The 18,692-nt window shown below is 42.0% G+C and overlaps 2 protein-coding genes across 5 annotated transcripts; both read right to left on the reverse strand.

Moving 5' to 3' along the window:
* Positions 1-13: 13 nt before the first annotated feature.
* Positions 14-9,756, reverse strand: LOC105283250 (acidic leucine-rich nuclear phosphoprotein 32 family member A). The gene is made up of 8 exons (XM_011345862.3): positions 9,372-9,756; positions 4,141-4,284; positions 3,853-3,972; positions 3,622-3,734; positions 3,416-3,522; positions 3,243-3,316; positions 2,981-3,071; positions 14-2,880 (listed from the first exon to the last, which is right to left on the reverse strand). Exons 1-8 carry the CDS (start codon positions 9,417-9,419, stop codon positions 2,825-2,827), a joined length of 753 nt encoding a protein of 250 aa, XP_011344164.1. The 5' UTR covers positions 9,420-9,756; the 3' UTR covers positions 14-2,824.
* Positions 9,757-10,198: 442 nt separating this feature from the next.
* LOC105283225 lies at positions 10,199-18,568 on the reverse strand. Of its 4 annotated transcripts, XM_011345834.3 has the most exons (5): positions 17,015-17,147; positions 16,406-16,556; positions 15,741-15,883; positions 15,218-15,376; positions 10,199-15,108 (listed from the first exon to the last, which is right to left on the reverse strand). In XM_011345834.3, exons 4-5 carry the CDS (start codon positions 15,299-15,301, stop codon positions 13,252-13,254), a joined length of 1,941 nt encoding a protein of 646 aa, XP_011344136.1. In that variant the 5' UTR covers positions 15,302-15,376; positions 15,741-15,883; positions 16,406-16,556; positions 17,015-17,147; the 3' UTR covers positions 10,199-13,251. The 4 variants fall into 4 exon arrangements, with proteins under 4 accessions (XP_011344136.1, XP_026824545.1, XP_011344129.1 ...); XM_026968744.1 differs by having other exon boundaries at positions 16,406-17,152; XM_011345827.3 differs by lacking the exon at positions 16,406-16,556 and having other exon boundaries at positions 17,015-17,143.
* Positions 18,569-18,692: the final 124 nt, after the last annotated feature.

Raw genomic sequence — 18,692 nt, forward strand, 5'->3', positions numbered from 1 at the left:
CAATACAGCGGTATTCGTTTGTAAATGTTTTTATTAATAAATTATCTTTTCTTATTTTGTGTGATGAGGATTGCTCGAAATAAACAAACGTTATGATAAAAATTCACTTTAACAACGGAACAGACAGACGATACACAGATGTAATATATCTGATAATAGAGAGAGTGATGGATGAATCTTTCTTTTCTCCTCTTACTTAAATGGTCTATCCAAAATCGCAATTGACAAAAGTGTGTGTTACACGCGCGCGGAATGTGCTCTCTCTCTCCCTCCCTCTTTCTTGATTATTTATAATTTAAATTCTTAATTATTTGTAATATAATCTAACTTCCTCGATACGCTTCCGCGCGAGCCGCAATTACAAATTGCAGATTGAAAATTTACAGAGATTTGGACCTGTACATGTTCACATATACTCATTGTACCTAATATAAATTTGCTTTTAGTCTTGGAAAAATTGGATAAGGCCATAACCAAACTGGCGACAAGGAGGCGCCAGGTCCTCGACTCTACCGTAATTATTTTTTTGTATTCTCTTTTTCTTATAAAACCGATTTTCTATCTCTGTCTTTCGTCGCACTCTCGCACTCGCCATCACTCGCGTCCCAGACATTCTCACACGATTAGAACGTTAATCGGTTGTGTCTACGACCGTATCAATATATCAGTCGCAGTTGCACCGTCAACTACATCGTCCGTTCCATCCTGCGAGGATACTATCTTGCTTTTTATCTTGCACCTCTTTTGTCAAATGCGCACGCTTCCTTTATGCGTCGCGCATACGATGCATCATTCTCTCCGTCTCTTTTTTCCTAAGTCTAATTTTGCGTTTTTTCTGATTCTTAGTACAATTGAAAAGTGCGAAAGCGCAAGCGTAGATGTCTTCCTGCTTCTTAAAATCATACATCATACTCGTAATATAATGTTAATCGTAATATTGATGAATCTCTCCACTGTATCTATCGTCTTTGCACACATCATTACTCATCACGAAATGTATTAGCGCAATGGTAACTTTGGAGACAGAAATTAAAGGTTAATCGTTCGACGCGCGCATACGCGATGTCGACTTTTCTATTCTCAGTAATTCGTTCCAAAGCCTGTTGCAATTACGTAATGTCACATATAGAAATCAATCACATTATCAGGATGGTTTACACTTTGGCATAGACAGGATGTCGTATCCAATTATCGTATCTCCTTTCAGCCTTGTTTACAAAAGGCGTCTTGTTGTTTTGCAGATTTACGAGAATTTACACTTTCCAACGATACTTGCCGCGATACCGAACTCTGAAGATGCTTTGATAATTTCAAGCAATTTCCACGTTTCCACTTGAAATAAACAAAACAAGACACTTTTTTACAATCATATGAAGAAACATGAGATGTAGATTGCAGTAGTAATAATCAAATCGATTTTCTGCGTCAGATTTATCAGATCGGAGCATGACATTGATGCAATGCCCGGGATTAAACAACAATAATTCTAACGACCACTGCGCTGGGCGATCGCCGATTGTACATGGTGTATATCCGGATCCGGAACTTAAAACTTACTAGAAAAAAGAAAAAAAGGTTGAGTCCAAGTTGAGACAAGAAACCGTGTCCGCCTTGGCGTGCGATGCACGAGACACGTCGATCGAGGTGTATTGGAGAATTTCCGATGTGTTTTACGTGTCTGAATACAGACGGTCTAACCCTCACTCGCTCGCTCATTCTCTCTTTCTTCCATTATCGGAATCACGCGATTGAAAACAATAATAAATATTACGATATTATTTTCTATCCGCTAAATCCGATCGCTCTCCCCCCTCCCCCCCTTTCCCCATTGATACCGATCGCGTACCGGTGGTGTAGCTAATCCTCGCGAACCAACACACGCACGCGTTTTCGTTATCGCTCTCACAGCAATAGAGTCGTGGGTTTTCGCTTCAATGTACTTCCCCCAATCCCACCCTCGTCAGATGTACGTACGCTCACAAACGCGAGCGTGTAAATGTACATATTCGTTTTCTCGTTTGCTTTACCCTCTTTATTTTCTGTCCCAAAAATCACAGAGGCATATAATGCACCTCGATGTATGGTGTAAACCTGTACAAAAGTTGTTCCTCATTTACTCTATACTTATATTCACGGTACAATAATAATGTATTTAAAATGTAACTTATGTAACCTTAGTACTGATTAACGATGACCGCATTCCAGCGTGGACCAGCCTTTGGCCGACTGGAGCTAACAGACAAGATGCTCCTTCACGTGTAAGACTCCACCGCCTTCTGTTCGCTCGCGTTACCTCGCTTTCTTTCTTCTCTCGCACGCATACACGCACTCACGCACATGTAATTCCTCTTGCTCTCACCCTCACCCTCACCCTTACCCTCACTCTCTCTCTCTCTCCCTCTCACTCTCACATTTTCTCCTTACTTGAATTCTTTCATGTAGTATTTCCGTCCACTCTGTGCAACATTGCTAATACTCTAACTATATACTCTATATAAAATATCGTTAGTATAACTAAAACTGTGCTGTGTCTAGCTGGAATGCAGTCCTATCTTTATGCCATCGTCATCCATTGTCTTCCTTTTTACGTTTCTCTCTGATTTGCATTCTGCTTCTATCATATAAATCTTTTGTTGTTACGATACAATCTCTCCGCATCCGCAGTCAATGATTTACTGATAAATTCACATCACTAACTGTAGTCTGTCATTGGTCGGTCGATTATAATTTGATTCCCAGCTGTCACTCGGCGTCGCAATTATTGTTATTATTTATATGAATTTTACATCCATTTAACGGAGATTTGCCTTGAATCTTAAGCATTCTAATTCTCTCCTACTTCTTCGTGTTTTCTTTTCTTTCCTCGAACGGGAGACACCTCTGCGAAAAACACGTTATAATTGTACAAGCAGTGCTTCATGATAAAAATCAATTTGTTTGCTTCAAGTGTTAGTTTCAAGCGAACAATAGAGATTCGTACCTTCCTCTTCTTCCTGCTCATCGTCCTCGTTATCCTCATCGTCGTCCTCTTCTTCCTCCTCACCCATATAATCCTCCTCGTCACTGTCGTCCTGTACATTTCAAATTTGTAAATTGCACCTATCTTGTTTGTCTAATAAGCGCGAGAAACTTTAACGAATGTACCGTGCTAACATTAAAAGCACTTTTCTTCGACGACCATTACATTACGTACTGGCAATTCATTGTCATGACTCAGTTTACACAAAACATACTCGACTCACCTCGAGATTTTCTTTGTAGACGATATCTAATCCTGGATCGTCATCCAAAAATTCCTCGTCTTCCTCGTCTGAAACTATATTTTCATTTATCAGCACATTCATCATTTTACTATCTTTATTCACTCGCGATTATACATCTATTTCTAACAAATATCGCACTCTTTTCAATTAACCTTCTTCGCTGTCTTCTTCATTTGCATCTCCATCACCGTCTTCGTTTCCATTGACTTCGTCATCCTCCCCTTCACTCTCGTCAATTTCACAATCATCAGCATCAAATCTAATCACACGGCACAGAAAATTTAAATTAGTATTATTAGGGCAATTTACAAGACAATATAAATGAAGAAAAAGATTGTTCCGCTATCGCGTATCATACCCGTCTAGATATCGTAGACTGGCAACAAGATTGAAAACTTTCTCCCTGTAATTATCCATATTTGTCACTTCATTGTTGAAGAGATCCAGGCTTTTCAGATTCTTGAATTCTTTCTGGAATACGAACGATCTTAATTAACTGCTCTTCTCAATTCTCATAATCGTTTGACAATAACTATAAAAGCTACTATATTTTCTTCATACCTTCATAACAATAAGCGTGAGAACTTACCAATGGCTGTAGCGTGTCAAGATCTTTGATCTTGTTCCCACTCAGGTTCAGATGAGTTAATTTGGGACTTGAATCAAGCAGATTTAAACCGCCCGAAATCCGATTGTCGCTCAACTCCAACTGTGTAACATGAACAAAATAATTTAATAATTCTATCTGCAGCGCATGGCAAACTCGTCTGACAAGCGGATAATTATCTTTAATTTTCAACAATTTCAAATACCACAAAAACTCATTTACGTATATTCTTTCAGCGTTTAGTCGGTGTGACAAACAGATATATTTTACCTTTTTAAGACTCGATAACTTTGGGAAACCTTTCAGACTGGTCAGACCCACGTTGATTAAGCTTAATGATTCCAGCGCACTGAATTCGCTGGTTAGACCCACGATCTGCGTACTCCGACAATTATCAAGAACAAGTTCTTTGATCTGCAACACAGACAAGACATGCATCAATTGTAATTCTGTTTGAAGACAGAAAAAAGGATCGCTTTTGCCGTTTTTCATAAGGCGTAAGCAATGTGCAATATACACATTTATTTATATCGCGTGAGAAAAGATATTTGGATTAGCATGAGATTATCAGGAAGCAAATCCCGTCTATGAAGCGTATCGGTTGCGAGTCTTTCTCCAAAGATGTTTAGTTAAATTGGGATCATTTTCGTGACACACCGATGGTAAAGAACGGATTTCGCGAGGTAAGTATTTCGCAGTAAAGGAATGCCAATCTCGATCGAAATCCGGAAAGCCGAAACGGTGCTGCGCGTTTCACGCGCTGTTTCTGCCCGGAAAGGGGAAGACGGATGGCGAAAAAACGTTCGCGGTCGAAAAAGGCGTTCTCCGCGCTAAAAATTCAAACGAGCGATAAGCTTTTGTCGGAGATGGGCTATTTTATTGATCGGAGAAAGAGAAAGACAAACGAGAACGCGAGAGAGAGAGAGAGAGAGAGAGGGGGGGGGGCGAGCAGAGCCGGAAAGGAGTCAGAGGGACATGCGGAGGTGGCAAAGTGCGAGCGGACAAGGATGGAGAAAAGAGGGAGACGGGGCTTGATGAAAGACCGGGAAGGGAGGGAGGGAGAGCATAACGGCAAGCGGAGTGCATGCCGCGTCTCGTTTAGCGGCGTCGGAAAAGCCGACGAGCGACGAGCACGGACTGCGGCACGCGACACCGAGTAACGCGGGAGGGTATAGAGGTGGCTACCGTGTCGATATTTGCCGGAAATATCGATGCTTCGACGTTACCGTCGTGTTCGTTTTCTCGCGTGCAGATTTTATCACACATTTGCTTCATTCGATTAATTAATTTTCAGATCGTTACGATACTTGAACTTTCTTTTCTTCAACATTGCCACATGTTCAATGACATAGATACGGTGTTGATTCAATAATACTCGTGCTAAATGACTATATGTGTCAATTTTCATCTTTCTTTATTATGCTATCATCCTTGGGAAGCTACACAAAGGCATCCACATCTTTTAAAAAATGATCATTTTGCACGTTTCGCAATATGTTGGACAAATATGATCTTAGCATCTTATTACGTTGCTGAACGGCGCGATACCGTTGCATTCAACGAGTATCCCAGTGCAACGCGGACGCGTCATCGCGATCACGGATTGGACAAACTTTCAGAACCGTAACGCGTAGCAACCTCGTAGTAAACTCATACATTTCCGAGTATAATAGTAACAGCAATGAATATTTAAATAACGTTTCCTTCCGCTGATACATTAAAATCTTCGGACTTGTTTGTTCGTAAACACGGGAGCTACTTCCGTGCCACACCCCGAGTACGGCTCTGCAAACGCCCACGCACGCCAAGGCGGTAAACCGGGCAAACGTGCGACGGGATGGAGAAGCGCCGATGCACCTGAGAAAGTCGAGAGATATGCCGGCCAACGTCACTCGAGCAAATAGACGGTTCATCGATGCGAAGCGAGGCGATGCGGCGCATTATTTTCTCAGGTCGCTACATTAATTCAATGACACGCGTATAAGCGTGCCATTCGACAACCGGCTCCACGAGGCCCGAGCATCGTCGGCAAAGTGGACTCGTCCAAGATGGCGACACGACCATCGACGACGCGTTCCGAAATGTGCGCGCGCACGGTCGTGCAACATCGGTTTTGCGCTCTGCGTGTCCGTCCGAGTTTACGTGCGCAAGCATGCAAGTGCTATGCGCGTGATCGACAGGTCGATGGCGTCTGGTGGCGTCCGACGCCAAGAGCTACCGGTCGGATTCGGATTTGTTTCGGGACGCGGCCGGAAGTGGTCCCGGCGCACACCATGCCGTAATGGCGACGTCCAGCTGCCGCGTGCACGCGCGTCTATCATGGCGATATGCGCGCCCGCGCGCTGCTGCCTTTCATTTACATAACGCGGTTGTCGGCGCACGCGTGCGCGTCCGACTTGCTTCTTTGGTCGATCCGCAGCACGTTTTCACTAATGAGAATCGGAGGCGTCACTCTTAATGCTAAGGATACATTAATATTGAATAAACATATGTCAACGCGTTAGTTCTCCGCGTGCATTATACGAAAAACATTGAAAAGAAAATTAAACGCAAGCTTTGTTTAGAGCGATAATGTGATTATTTAAAATATCCTCTGTGTGTGTGTGTGAGAGAGAGAAAAGTTTAGATTAGAAGTTATTTCGGAGCTGAAATGTATATAGGACGATTATGTGTTTGCGAATACACCTTTAACACGCGCCAACGATGATACGTTGACGTTTATGAAATGTCTGAAACGATTCTCGAGATAATCACGCGTGTGATAAGCCTTTAACGAATAGCGAAGGTATTACAGACGAGAATATTACGGAGAATGCTTACGTGTTTTCAACAAAGTCACTGTTTCGGGACTCGCTCGAAAAGGGCACCACCTTGTCACGGCCTTTATGCCGATCGATGTCACGATAATAAAGGTTCCCGAGAACGATCAACAAATTGTCAACGACACGACAGTGGTACGCACTGTACCATCCTCCGATTGCTACCAGAAATAACATGTTTCGAAGAGAAAGATTTTCTTCATGTTGGCCACGCTGTTAGTAGAGTAGAATTTTGATGAAACTATGCGTAAAGTATGATAAGTAAAGAAAAAATGCAGGTGATTCGAGAGAAATTGAAATAATATAGAAAACATTTCGAAAAAGGAATCGTCTCAGAGATATTTAATTAAATGTAAATTTTTCAACTAGATAAAATAGCACGTATACGTAACATGTAAACTTGAACAACTAGAAACTCCGAAATGTCTATTGTGCTTTAATACTGTATCCTTGTACATTGTTGTACAATTGGCATAAATAAGCAACCATCGTTTCGTGGTACATCTCCACGTAAGAATAGGAGATTCTTTAATTCTTAAGCAGAGACTTTTTTACATTAGACTGACAGAGGTGTTGGCGTTCATTGCAAAGTTTCGCGAGGACGTTTTCGCGGAAACAACCACGAATATAACCGACATAAAGAGACGCTGGGGGGAAAGTAATGGTTCCCACTCAAGTTCGATTCATTCGCGCAAAGTTCCGAGGGTCAGCATAGTTTACGCACTTGAGAAAAGCATAGAGCAGCTGGATCACCCTCGAGTAGGATGTTGATAGAATCGCGTCCCTGGTTGCGCAATAAATATGTGATCCGAAATTTGACAATTAACGTCTGCGTAACTCGTGTCATCCTTTTGAACCGTATCTGACGACCCGTCGCGAATTCAGAGCGATTACTGTTTGACAATCCAAACTTGACATACATTACAGAATTTTCTTCCATGAATGTAATCCTGTAGTTTTATTTCATCTTGACTCGATTCAATTGATGATCTAGCAATTTCGATTTTGATTTCACGTGCTCAATTGACAAATGTTACGATGGTTTAATTAGTTGCTCATACAGTTTGTCATCAATTTGATTAGCATATAAAGATTAATAATAATACAATTTCGCATTTCTAGAGAAGAGTATCATTCAACAACTTTACATTCTTGCTGCGGAAAAAAAAGTCAAAGGACCCGCATGCATGCATGAACGTTTTAGACCCATCGACGGGTCTAGATTTTCCGGCGAGAAATTGGACTCGAATCGATCAGACGAGACAATTGCGGAGTTTGGGTGTTGACCCATCGGCGCTCGACATCGCGTACGAGGTACGCGGATGTTGCTATATACCATGCGAAACAAAAACGCAGTCTGCATGAAATTGCACTTGATTTCTATTCGACTATCTATTTCACGTATTTACTATGAATCAGTAATTGCGTTGAATGCGTGCACACTTGGCATGGAGGACAGTTTACTGAACGCGTGCGTAGTTGTATTACGTCAGAGTGAAAACGTACAGACGAGGCTTTTCGTTTTCAGAAAGGAACAGTGCGATCTATCGTCGACGAGTAGAGTCGACCAATCGATCGACCGACGACGTAGGTGAGAGATTCTCCAAGGGATACGGCGTATGGCCGATGCACGACGCGCCCCCGTCATTGGACGTTGCGTGTCCCCGCTGGCCGCGCTAACAGAAAAACGGTCACTCCTAAAAGTTGTTTGCGCGAACGTAACGAGACGTATCTATCTTCCCTCGTCGTCGATAAGAAAGAAGAACGCGGATGGACGGACGGATGAACGAGCGAACGCGCACGTACAATACGCGAGATCGAGAAGTAACGGCGCGCGTGTAGCAACGCGGCATTGCCGTAGGTAGCGTTTCGGCGGGGAGCGATCGCGCGTCCTCGATCCCCGCCTGCGTCGCGTCGTCTTTAGCGTCGTTGGCCACTGCCGCCTCTACGTTTGCAAGGAGAAACGAAATGAAATAGAATCGCTAGGCACGCGCGTGTGTAGCCAAGTAATTGGAAAAGAAGGGAAAAACCAGAGAAATAGATTGCTTCTATGCGGGTTGAAACGCTGTTTAACGCGAGTCACATGTTTTCTCACATACGGTAAGGTGAAGAGCGAGCGAGTAGACGAATGAGAGCACAAGAGGGAGAGAGAGAGGACGAGAAGGCTTTCCGGCGCCGCGCCATGCCCGTTGCTCCTTCGCGGCCATGCATCGCCAGTGCGTACGTACGTCGTGTCCCGGTCGAGAACGGCCGCTGACCACGAGATCGACGACGGGGTAATTGCGCCTTTGCTATCGAGACGTCGGAAAAGAAGCAGAGAGAAAGGATAAGCAAACAAGAGAGACGAAAGTGCGTGATGTTGTGTCGCCGAGATTGTCGCTTTTCCTCTCTCTCTTTCTTCCACGGGCAAACGCTGCCCGACTATTTAACTCGGCTGTGCGGCAATCGTCGCGGCGAGCTCAGGCGGTAACGGCCAATGACGACGACGCACAAGACGGCATTACGATCCGCGCGCCCGTAAAACTGCATGCTGATCCACCCGGTGGCACACGCGAAAAGCGAGGAACGCGTGTAAAAACTCGGTGGAGAGAGCGCGCAAGTTTTTCGAGATACGCGTCAGGGGGGAGAGGAAAGCGAGGCATACGCGAGAGATAAAGCCAACGAATCTGAAAGCTGTCTTACATCACCGGGGTTCCTTCCCCGTTTCTCGAGCTCTATCCGCTTCTCCATGTCGTTCCGGCAGTCCCAGTCGCTCTTGTTCCTGGCTTCACTCCGATCCGTTCGTCGTCCGTCCGTCCGTGCGTGCGTGCGTGCGTGCGTGCGTGCACACCGCCGTTCGTCCCCGCCGCCTCGCAACTACACCACCGACGACTACGTGCCAGCAACCTTGCTCTCTCTCTTGGGCCGGGGAATATAATATGACGAACACGGCCGAAGCACGTTCGGTCACCGGACAGTGCGCGGACAGAGATACCACCGCCGCCGCGTACTACCACTGGTGCTGCTGCTGCTCCTACTGCTCCTACTCCTACTGCTACTGCTACTGCCGCCTGCCGCTGCCGCTGCCGCTGCCGCTGCCGTGTGTCAGTGTGTGCGTACGTAAATGTGTGCGTACGTAAATGCGTGCGTGCGTGCGTGCCCCACGAGAGCGGAGAGAGAGAGAGGAAGCGAATCCAACACCCGCGGTTCGATTCCGGTCTAGGCCCTTACGCGCACCGCGTCTCTACGTGTCTCTACTCGCTTCGACTCACCGGACTGTGTGGCGAGTCTCTCCCCTCCCCATGCACGACACAAGCCGCACCGGAGGCGGGAAACCAGACACATGTCTAACGCTACTTTCGAAGCGGCCAATCCGAATGCGAAGGCGCAGTCTTTGCGAGCGCCAACGCCGTCGCCATGATGGCCGAAGCGCGCGATATCTTACTCAATTTGAATCTGTCTATATTACGATTTATTTTTCCAATAATTCTTCAATTGTCAAAAAATCGTCTGGTGATTGATCGAAATATTGACGTGAGATCCATCTTTATTTGTAATATAATCCACAGTTATCTATAACGTAACAAGTACCTTAAACGAGTAAACGGAATTGATTCAAGTAGACGGTCTTTAACTAAACATCTTAGGTTCTTAAACTGTTAATTAACTCGCGTGATGGGTGATTTTCGCAATTTTCCCGTAAATTCAAAGCAGGGACGTTTCGCGCGTGTACATTTGATTTACGCGATCGCTGCTTCTCGAGCCGGAGTCATTTCGTGTGCGACAAGAAGATTCTGAGATTCGCGTGGGACCCCCATCTTCATTCGTGCACGGTGCCTCTGCAGACGTAGACTCCGCGAAAGGTTGAGATCAATATGCGCCCATTGATTGCACCGTGGCTGCGCTGCTGCGTCGACGGTCGACCTCGTCGGACACGTTCTCCTCCGCGGTGCTTAAGCCACGATGAACTTGTCAACCTATATCCATATTCCGTAGACCACGTTTCACGTATCGAAAGGATTGATACAACCATCGAGTCTAACGTGATTTCTTCCCGTGTCGTTTCCCAGATCGTAAGAAGAAACATGATGGATATTTCATTGTGCGACAAGCATTAATCGACAAAAGAAATGTGAAATTTTTTCGGCAAGAAAACACGTACGTTTTTACAGAAAAAAACTTGAATGTATGAAAAATTAGACAGGTTATTTGATAACGGTTACAATGGTTCAAGATTAAATACGATAAAATAGACACGCGTCATTTCCCGTTACGATATATTGAGCAAACGAACGTGCGGACTGTTTACTACGACGAAATTTGTGATTCTACCAGATGAAGTTTCTGTCGAGCCTTTCTAATCGACGTATTCTCGAGAGAATACAACGTCATCGGACGGGAAAAGTGGCAGCATTGTAGTAAAACTCTCTGGAAAAATCTCTATATAAAATGCTGTAACGGGACTTGGTCTACGAAAATCTGCCGATTAAGAAATTAAATTATTAAGTACATGAGGTTACGTGGTCGAGCGGTTTCGCTGGAGGGACTGGTATTTATATGCCGTAACGAGGAACTTGTATATTTCCGCGCGACAATTAAGCTTTATATTTCGCTATGCATGTATCAGCACACGTTGCGCTCCATAAAAGATCTCCAATTCTTCTCCGATTCTTTTCTTCGAATTGGACGAAAACACGTGTATAGGTAGATGAATATAGTCGGAAGTGTTTCGAGGTGGCCGTTTCGTGGTCGTTCATGAAATCAGTTCCTCTCCTGATTATCGCGCTCATCGACCGAGCTAAGAAAGAAGCAAGCGTGTACGTATCTACGCGCTAATGAAGTAGCTCGCGCATGGAGTACGCGCGTGTCTGCGTGTCGCCGTTTCGTGCGACCAATCAAGTTACATGGCTATAAATAGAAGCTGCCGTGTTTCTTGCTCTAATCTCTTTCTGCCCTCCTGCGCAGTGTCAACTGACCGCGCGCATCGCTACTTTGCAATTCCTTTACTATTTGCGTACTATTTCGCCTATTTTGTTGCCACGCGTCTTCCGCCTCTTTGATAGTTCATTTTTCGGCATTACTGAGAAAACGTTTTATTCCAGTCAGATGATTACACGAGTCACGGAAAATTTCTCATTTACTCCATTGTATCGAACTTGCATTCTAAACTACAATATTACGTAATAACAGGGTTCACTCGAAATAGCTAAACGTGTTTCAATTGATGGAATGATTGGATCGTACGGTGTATCGGAATGTGTGACACCATAAAAACACAAATTTCATCGAAAACATTTATTGTGAAAAAATATATGTATATGTACATCGGTATGATATTTTCAACACTACTTTGTTATTATGACGAACAATCCCTTTACATTGAGCAGCGATTGTTTAACAATACTGTAGCTAAGTGTACAAAATGGAAATAGACATACGTACAATTATAAATCATGACATTTGATAGGTTGCATTGAAAATGCATTATGCTATACATTAATAACGCATAATTTCATATATATATATATATATATATATATATATATAACTATTGCAACATACGAGACCTTTATTTTCATTTCTATAGCACACATCCTCTATTCACCAAGTTAAAAAAATTATACTTTTCAAGTAACATAAAAGATGTACGATCGGCACCGTGTAATGTGATAAATAATTATATAAATTATCACCACGATATTTTGCTAAATTTCATATAAATTACTTTCTGTTTTACCAATTTACGTAAATTCTTACATGCTACAATGACTCACAAACTTTTTTTTATTAAAAAAAAGTTATTGCTGCTAAATTGTTTAAGGTACAGGGTATTTTGCTCTTTAAAGTGCAATTAAAAAATAGAAATTTCTGAGAGGCCATTGTTTACGCATATCATCTTGCGCTGCTTAAACTAAATTCTAAACGCATTAATCACGAGCACTACGTCATATTTTCGTTTTTGCACAATCAAATGTAATCTTTTTTAAATTGCATAAATGCAAACTCGTAACTTAATCAGGATTTAATCATTATAACAATTTGTTTTGGAAATAAGTATCATAAGCATGCCAAAGATAAAAGTACTTATTTTAAGCTTTGTTGAACCGTAAAAAGAGACATTATATCACTTTTATCTCTTTATCTAGGTAAAATTACATACTTAATATTTAAAACGAGATTACGATTAAATTGACGTTATCAAAAATACGAAATTACGTAGAATAAACATACAAGAGATATGGCTTTTTGCCAAGTATAATATACGCAATGATGACCGAGGGCCACGAGAGAAAATTCATTTGTGCAAAAACATGGATGAAATATTTCGATCTATATACAATACATACGTACATTTACTTAAAATTATATTTTTCTCACTGTGCAAATTGCAAGATGATACCCAGATGTTGCAGGTGATTCAATGAAATACGGCGAGAAAATACATTTTTGACCTTTAGTTTTTCGAGCTTAAAAAAAGCTTGAAAATCGCCATTGCCATCGAGCTGCCTTACGTTCGAGAAAGTTATCAAGATTTAATACAGCGCGACTAATAGATTTCATTGCGAATAAATTGTAAGCTGCATCACTGTCTATCGTCCGCAATTTCCGTCGTCGGCAAACTCGCGATCGAATCCGAAAGGAATCGTCTGCGGCCTTTCATGCACTGCGATGGCGCCGCTCGTATCTGTATGTGGCAGACGGTGTTGGGGCTCTCGTTATTATTATTGCAGCTTTGCTTCTTACCGGACAGTACCACGGTGTGGGAGAGCGACGTGCAACTCTTTCGCTTGAGGCTGGCCGTCTCCTGTTTCATCGGCGCAACCGACGAGCGCGTTTTGCGCGGCTGATAATCTGGCGTGGCCTGCATCTTCTCCAAAGCGGCTCGCAACGGCAGCAAACCAACAGCAAACGGAATCTCGGTGTTGGACGGATACGCGAGCAAATCCGTCTCACTTGCCCGATCATCCAACGCATCGGACAGATCGCCCCACAAGGCACGATCTATCCTCTCGTGCGTGTTGGATTTCACGGAAAGGGTCAAACTAGCCGATTGATCCAACATCATTGATCTCTCCGCGTTGTCGGCTTTAAACTTGCTGTTGGCCTTCGTTTTCGGTTCTTCCTTCTCTTTACCGGCAGTTGCGATACACGATGACTTGTTACTTCGTTTTACTATCAATTTCGAATTACTCCTCTTGTTTCTCCTATTAGCGGAAGTCGCGACCGCGATGACGCCGTGATCCGGCACCTTACGATCCTCCTTTCCCCTGCGTTTCGTCTTGGCACACGATTCCACTCCGTTAGGAGAATGACTTTTTTTGAATTGTTTCTCAGTTGCCGTCCCGGAGCTCGTCAGAGACGAGCCATTGCTCGCGGTTTCGTCACTCTCCTGTTGACTCAGTCGCGTGCTTCGTCTTAGGACCGGCTTTACACAGTCCGCGTCATTGGTTAGTAGATTTAATCGCTCGTCTCGTTCCGCGCTCATCTCTCTACATCCGATCACGGTATGTCGATCGCTTATCGTACCGCCTACTATCGATTGTATACTCTCCGCGCTCAAGCTTAAGATATATTCCGCGCTCTCCATGTCCAACGATGACAACAAAGTGACCGGTACATCGTTAGCGGACGGCTCGTCTAATAAGTCTATCGAGTCTGTGGACGACGGCGTGGTTGGCACTAGATTGCACCGCGTATGTACAAGCTTATTGCGAGCCTCGTCCACGGACTTGCGTCGCTTTGGCGTGTATACCTTGACGCATCTCCCTACTGTGCTAGGAACATCGGTGCTACTTCCGTAACGATCGTTCTCGGCTTGTGGAAGGCAAAATCGCGATAGTGCGATTCCATCGCGTTCGTTTACGTCACAGGAAAGATCACAGCATTGCTCGTACAAGATGGGTTTTAAATCGGGACTCTCGGGATCGCGAGACGGGGTCTCGTCTCTATTGCTGATTATGCACCTTACTTGGTTCATACTAATAGCGGTAGCCGTAGTACTAGCAGTAATAGTGGTAGTGGTAGTAGTAACAGTAACAGTAGTAGCAGCAATAGTATCGCATTGCGCGCTTATATTTAATTCGGCGTCAGACGTGTCCACGACGTCTGCCTCCTTGCCGACATCGGTAGTGACCGACTCCTCGTACAAAGTATGTTCTAAATCGTGCTCACCGCCGTCGATCATGTCCGTGCTCTCAAAAGATCGATTTGATCGCTTTGTTGAGCTTATGTCGTTATTATTGCTACCAGCACAGAGCGATGTGCTCTCGTCCGTGCTCAGTTCGCATCTAACACGGACGTAATCATTTTCCATGAGGGAAACGTTCGCGGCTTTTAAGCTACAGTCTCCTCCTTTCTGCTGCTTTAGGCATTTTCCCAAATTTTCCGAAATCTTTTTCGAGTCGATGATAGTATCAATGACAGATACCAGCTTTTTAACCTAATAATAAAATAAGAGGCAAATTAATTATCTACCTACTGAAATAAGCAATCGTAAGAAAAATCGTTATTTAATTATCGCATAATGAAATAACGGTGAAATTGTATACCTGAAAAATTTGCGCAGCGGTGTATAGGGACGACAAGTGCTGATGAGATATCGTTGTTTCTCCACAGTACATAAATTCGACCATGGCCTTCAAAATTTCAAAGTCCAAGTCATTTAAAAGTATAATTGGCTCTTGCCCCAAGTCTTGTTGAAGTATCTCCTATGATACGACAAAAGAACAGAACTTTACAAGAAACATTGAAATAATAAGAATCGATAATCAAAGTAGATAGATGTAGAAACGTTTTTAACGTATTTTGAAACAATGACGGCAATATTCGCTCGTCAGGTTTAGAATACGCTTTCCAAACTGTCGATCATGACTTTATGTAACAATGACTCACAAAGTTGTATGTAGAAAGATTGTTAAAGAATATCATGCAGAGTCTGTATTTCTACCTTGTTTAATAACATCTTGTTATTAAATACAAATAATAAATGCACTTTTAGAAAACAGTAACATTTGAGAGTGTGCATGTACTTTACTACCTTTAAATTTTTAATATGAATTAGTTATTCAATACCTTTTTCTAAGGAATAGCTGTTCTTCGAAAGCTGTGAAAAGTATGCCCCTCAAACTTGGTTTCTTCACACAAATGTTTGCAAACAACTAACGAAATTCCAATTTACAAGGCTTTCTTTAGTTTATATGAATTTTATATTATCCCTGCAAAATTGTGCCGCCATAAGTATGCTACATAATTTTGAGATATAATTTAAGTATGTTCTGTTTTCTTTGCTTGTTTCTTTTTTAAATCTCACTTTTAATGATGCTAAATTGCAACTGCAAATTCAAAGCAAAACTTTTCTTATTAAAATGAATAAAGTTGCCATATATTGTGAAAATAACTCTGTTTCTGTTTGGCGACATTTGGCAGACTTTCCAGTGGAAAATGAGTTAGTGAGAAGCATTTCCGAGGTTTAGTTTGAATTAATATTACTGGGAATTCTTGAGCCAGACTGTACGTTTATATGTGTGTGTATATATATATATATATATATATATATATATATATATATGAGTAATTAAATTGTTACAAGTCTCATGTTTTTCATATAATGTGTTTAATCACTGATTGATGCTCTCTCCGTCTTCTCTTAAAGACACGATGAATAAAGATATTACATTTGTCGAAATTGAGACAGAGTATAAGGTCATTGTAAAAATGTAATTTCAAATTGTCATTACCTTGCTTCTCATATTGAGCAAACAATTAAATGTCCTTTATGAATAAATAATTCTGCGGATAAGTAACGTAAAAGAATTTTTAAAAAGAATAAAACATCCTTAAAAATTCATTAAACGAAATTTTAATAACATGGTATACTTATCAGCAGATCTGTAAGGAAAAGAGGTACACATCGAAACATTAATCAATTTTGTATACTTTCAAATTCAACGTAAAAATAATATCGTGTAAATACACCTGCAATTATCGAATGAAATCACAAAGTTTGCGATACTAAACCTTCAAGTGGATAGTAACATAATCATCTGTGTGTTTAAATAGATTATTATAATGAAACAAGATGCATGACATTTGAAAGAATGTTTTCAGTATTGATGACAATCATATATTACTATTTATATACAAGTTACATATAAAAAAACATATTGCTTTGATAGAACAGTGATAATAAAACTGAAATATTTCAATTGTAACATTTTTATAAATTAACTCGTGAAACGTACAAAAATACAGATTTCTAAAATATATGTAAAATGCAATTATTTGCATTTGAACTAATAAAAGGAGCAAGAAATTGTGATGCTCCATTATAATATTTTTAGACATACCTCAAAGTATATACTATTCGAGGCTAAAACCAGCTTGTGAACACGAAGTTTTTGTTCATCGCAGATCAACGTGACGTCGACTAGAGCCTGACGTGCCAATAGACCACTGAATCTCTCTGTAATATATCCCGCGTGGCCAGCCCACTGAAGGACGCAGTCCTTTGGTATCTCCACCATGGTTACTAGAAACCAAGTATAATTTATAAATTGTCAAACATAAACTAGCAAGTTGTAGCAATCTTACAACAATATTGAAAAATTCTAAATGTCCCACTGATGAAGAACGTATGCTTCCATCTATTCTGTATCAAGTACATATGGTAGTTAGCTTCATGTACATGTATGTCGGATCGAGAAAGCACAATTTATTAGTGATGATAGTAATAACGATAAATATTAATCGTAAATGACTGGTACAAGTCGAGAAAATTGGACATTTTTGCGACAAAGTCCGAAGAACAATAATGTTGGTGCGATAGTGAGAATGACGCGAGGATCAACGTGGTATTGTGGTAAGAATCTTCTCTCGTACGCGCTACGCGGTCGTGAGCTCGCAGGCGCTTTCGCATACTCACCGGTACGAACGAAATCGTCGTCGCCGTCGACGCACGCATCTGCGATCGGGAAGCAGTAACAACAGCAGCGTCTTTCCCGCGGTTAGACATAGATCGGAGAGATGATGTACGCTCGTCGTGGCTTCGTCGGTGCGAACGCATGCGATCGCTCGTCGTCGATCGCCGCCAATAATGTCGTGCGCTCGCACGTATCCTGTCGAGATTCATGAAACACCGATGAGATCGTCGATCAGCAAAATCGACGGTCTTATACGACATTGGCCTCACGATTTAACTTGATTTGATGATCGCGTCTGCCAAGAGCACAGTATAAATAAGAAGGATAGATAGATGGTGTACACTGTTACTGTACGTGAACGTGATTCGTCTAATGTAGGGTGATGGGGGCACGAGTGGGTAGATTGCGCATGTGATACGTTATTGAGTTGTAACGTTTGAAAAGCGAAGAGTTTGACGGATTCGCTATTTGTGCAGTCTCAACAGAAAATAATTTTATCTGATTCTCATCATCAAGTTGTAACATTTAAAAATAAAAACTTTGTTTAATCTGTACCTCGATTACGTTATTACGTTAAATAATAAATTTCATGTTATCGAGCTACACTACTACTTGAAGTTAAAACTTTGTGCGATCCGATGTTGAGTTGTGCCACTACTTCGGCTTTCGATCGACGACAGTAGAGGCTTCTAGCGGACATTATGAGAATTATAATTAAAACCCAGAACTCGAGATTATGATAATACGCGACGATAGGTAATCGATAATACAGATATCCTCAATGTTCCCGACCATGCACTCTTATCTTTTAATTCCCGAAAAGTTCGCTACGAGCCTCTACTGTCGCTGATTGACCAGTGAGATAGCTAAGTGGACTACTAAGTGGACGCATGGATTTGTTCTTATAATAGTATCTTTCCCCTTTTTGTTAATAAAAAAAAAAACAAAAGTGAGAGATATAGTAGGTGACATGATATTAAATCAGACGTAATCCGACGTAAGTTGTACGCTTTTATTATCACGCAGTTTGCATAGCATAAAATAAAAAGCTTGATTTATTTTGTAAAGGTGGTATAACTAAAAATTAGAAATTACTAACAGATTA

This window comes from Ooceraea biroi, chromosome 4 (assembly GCF_003672135.1).
Source record: "Ooceraea biroi isolate clonal line C1 chromosome 4, Obir_v5.4, whole genome shotgun sequence".
Lineage (NCBI taxonomy): Eukaryota > Metazoa > Arthropoda > Insecta > Hymenoptera > Formicidae > Ooceraea > Ooceraea biroi.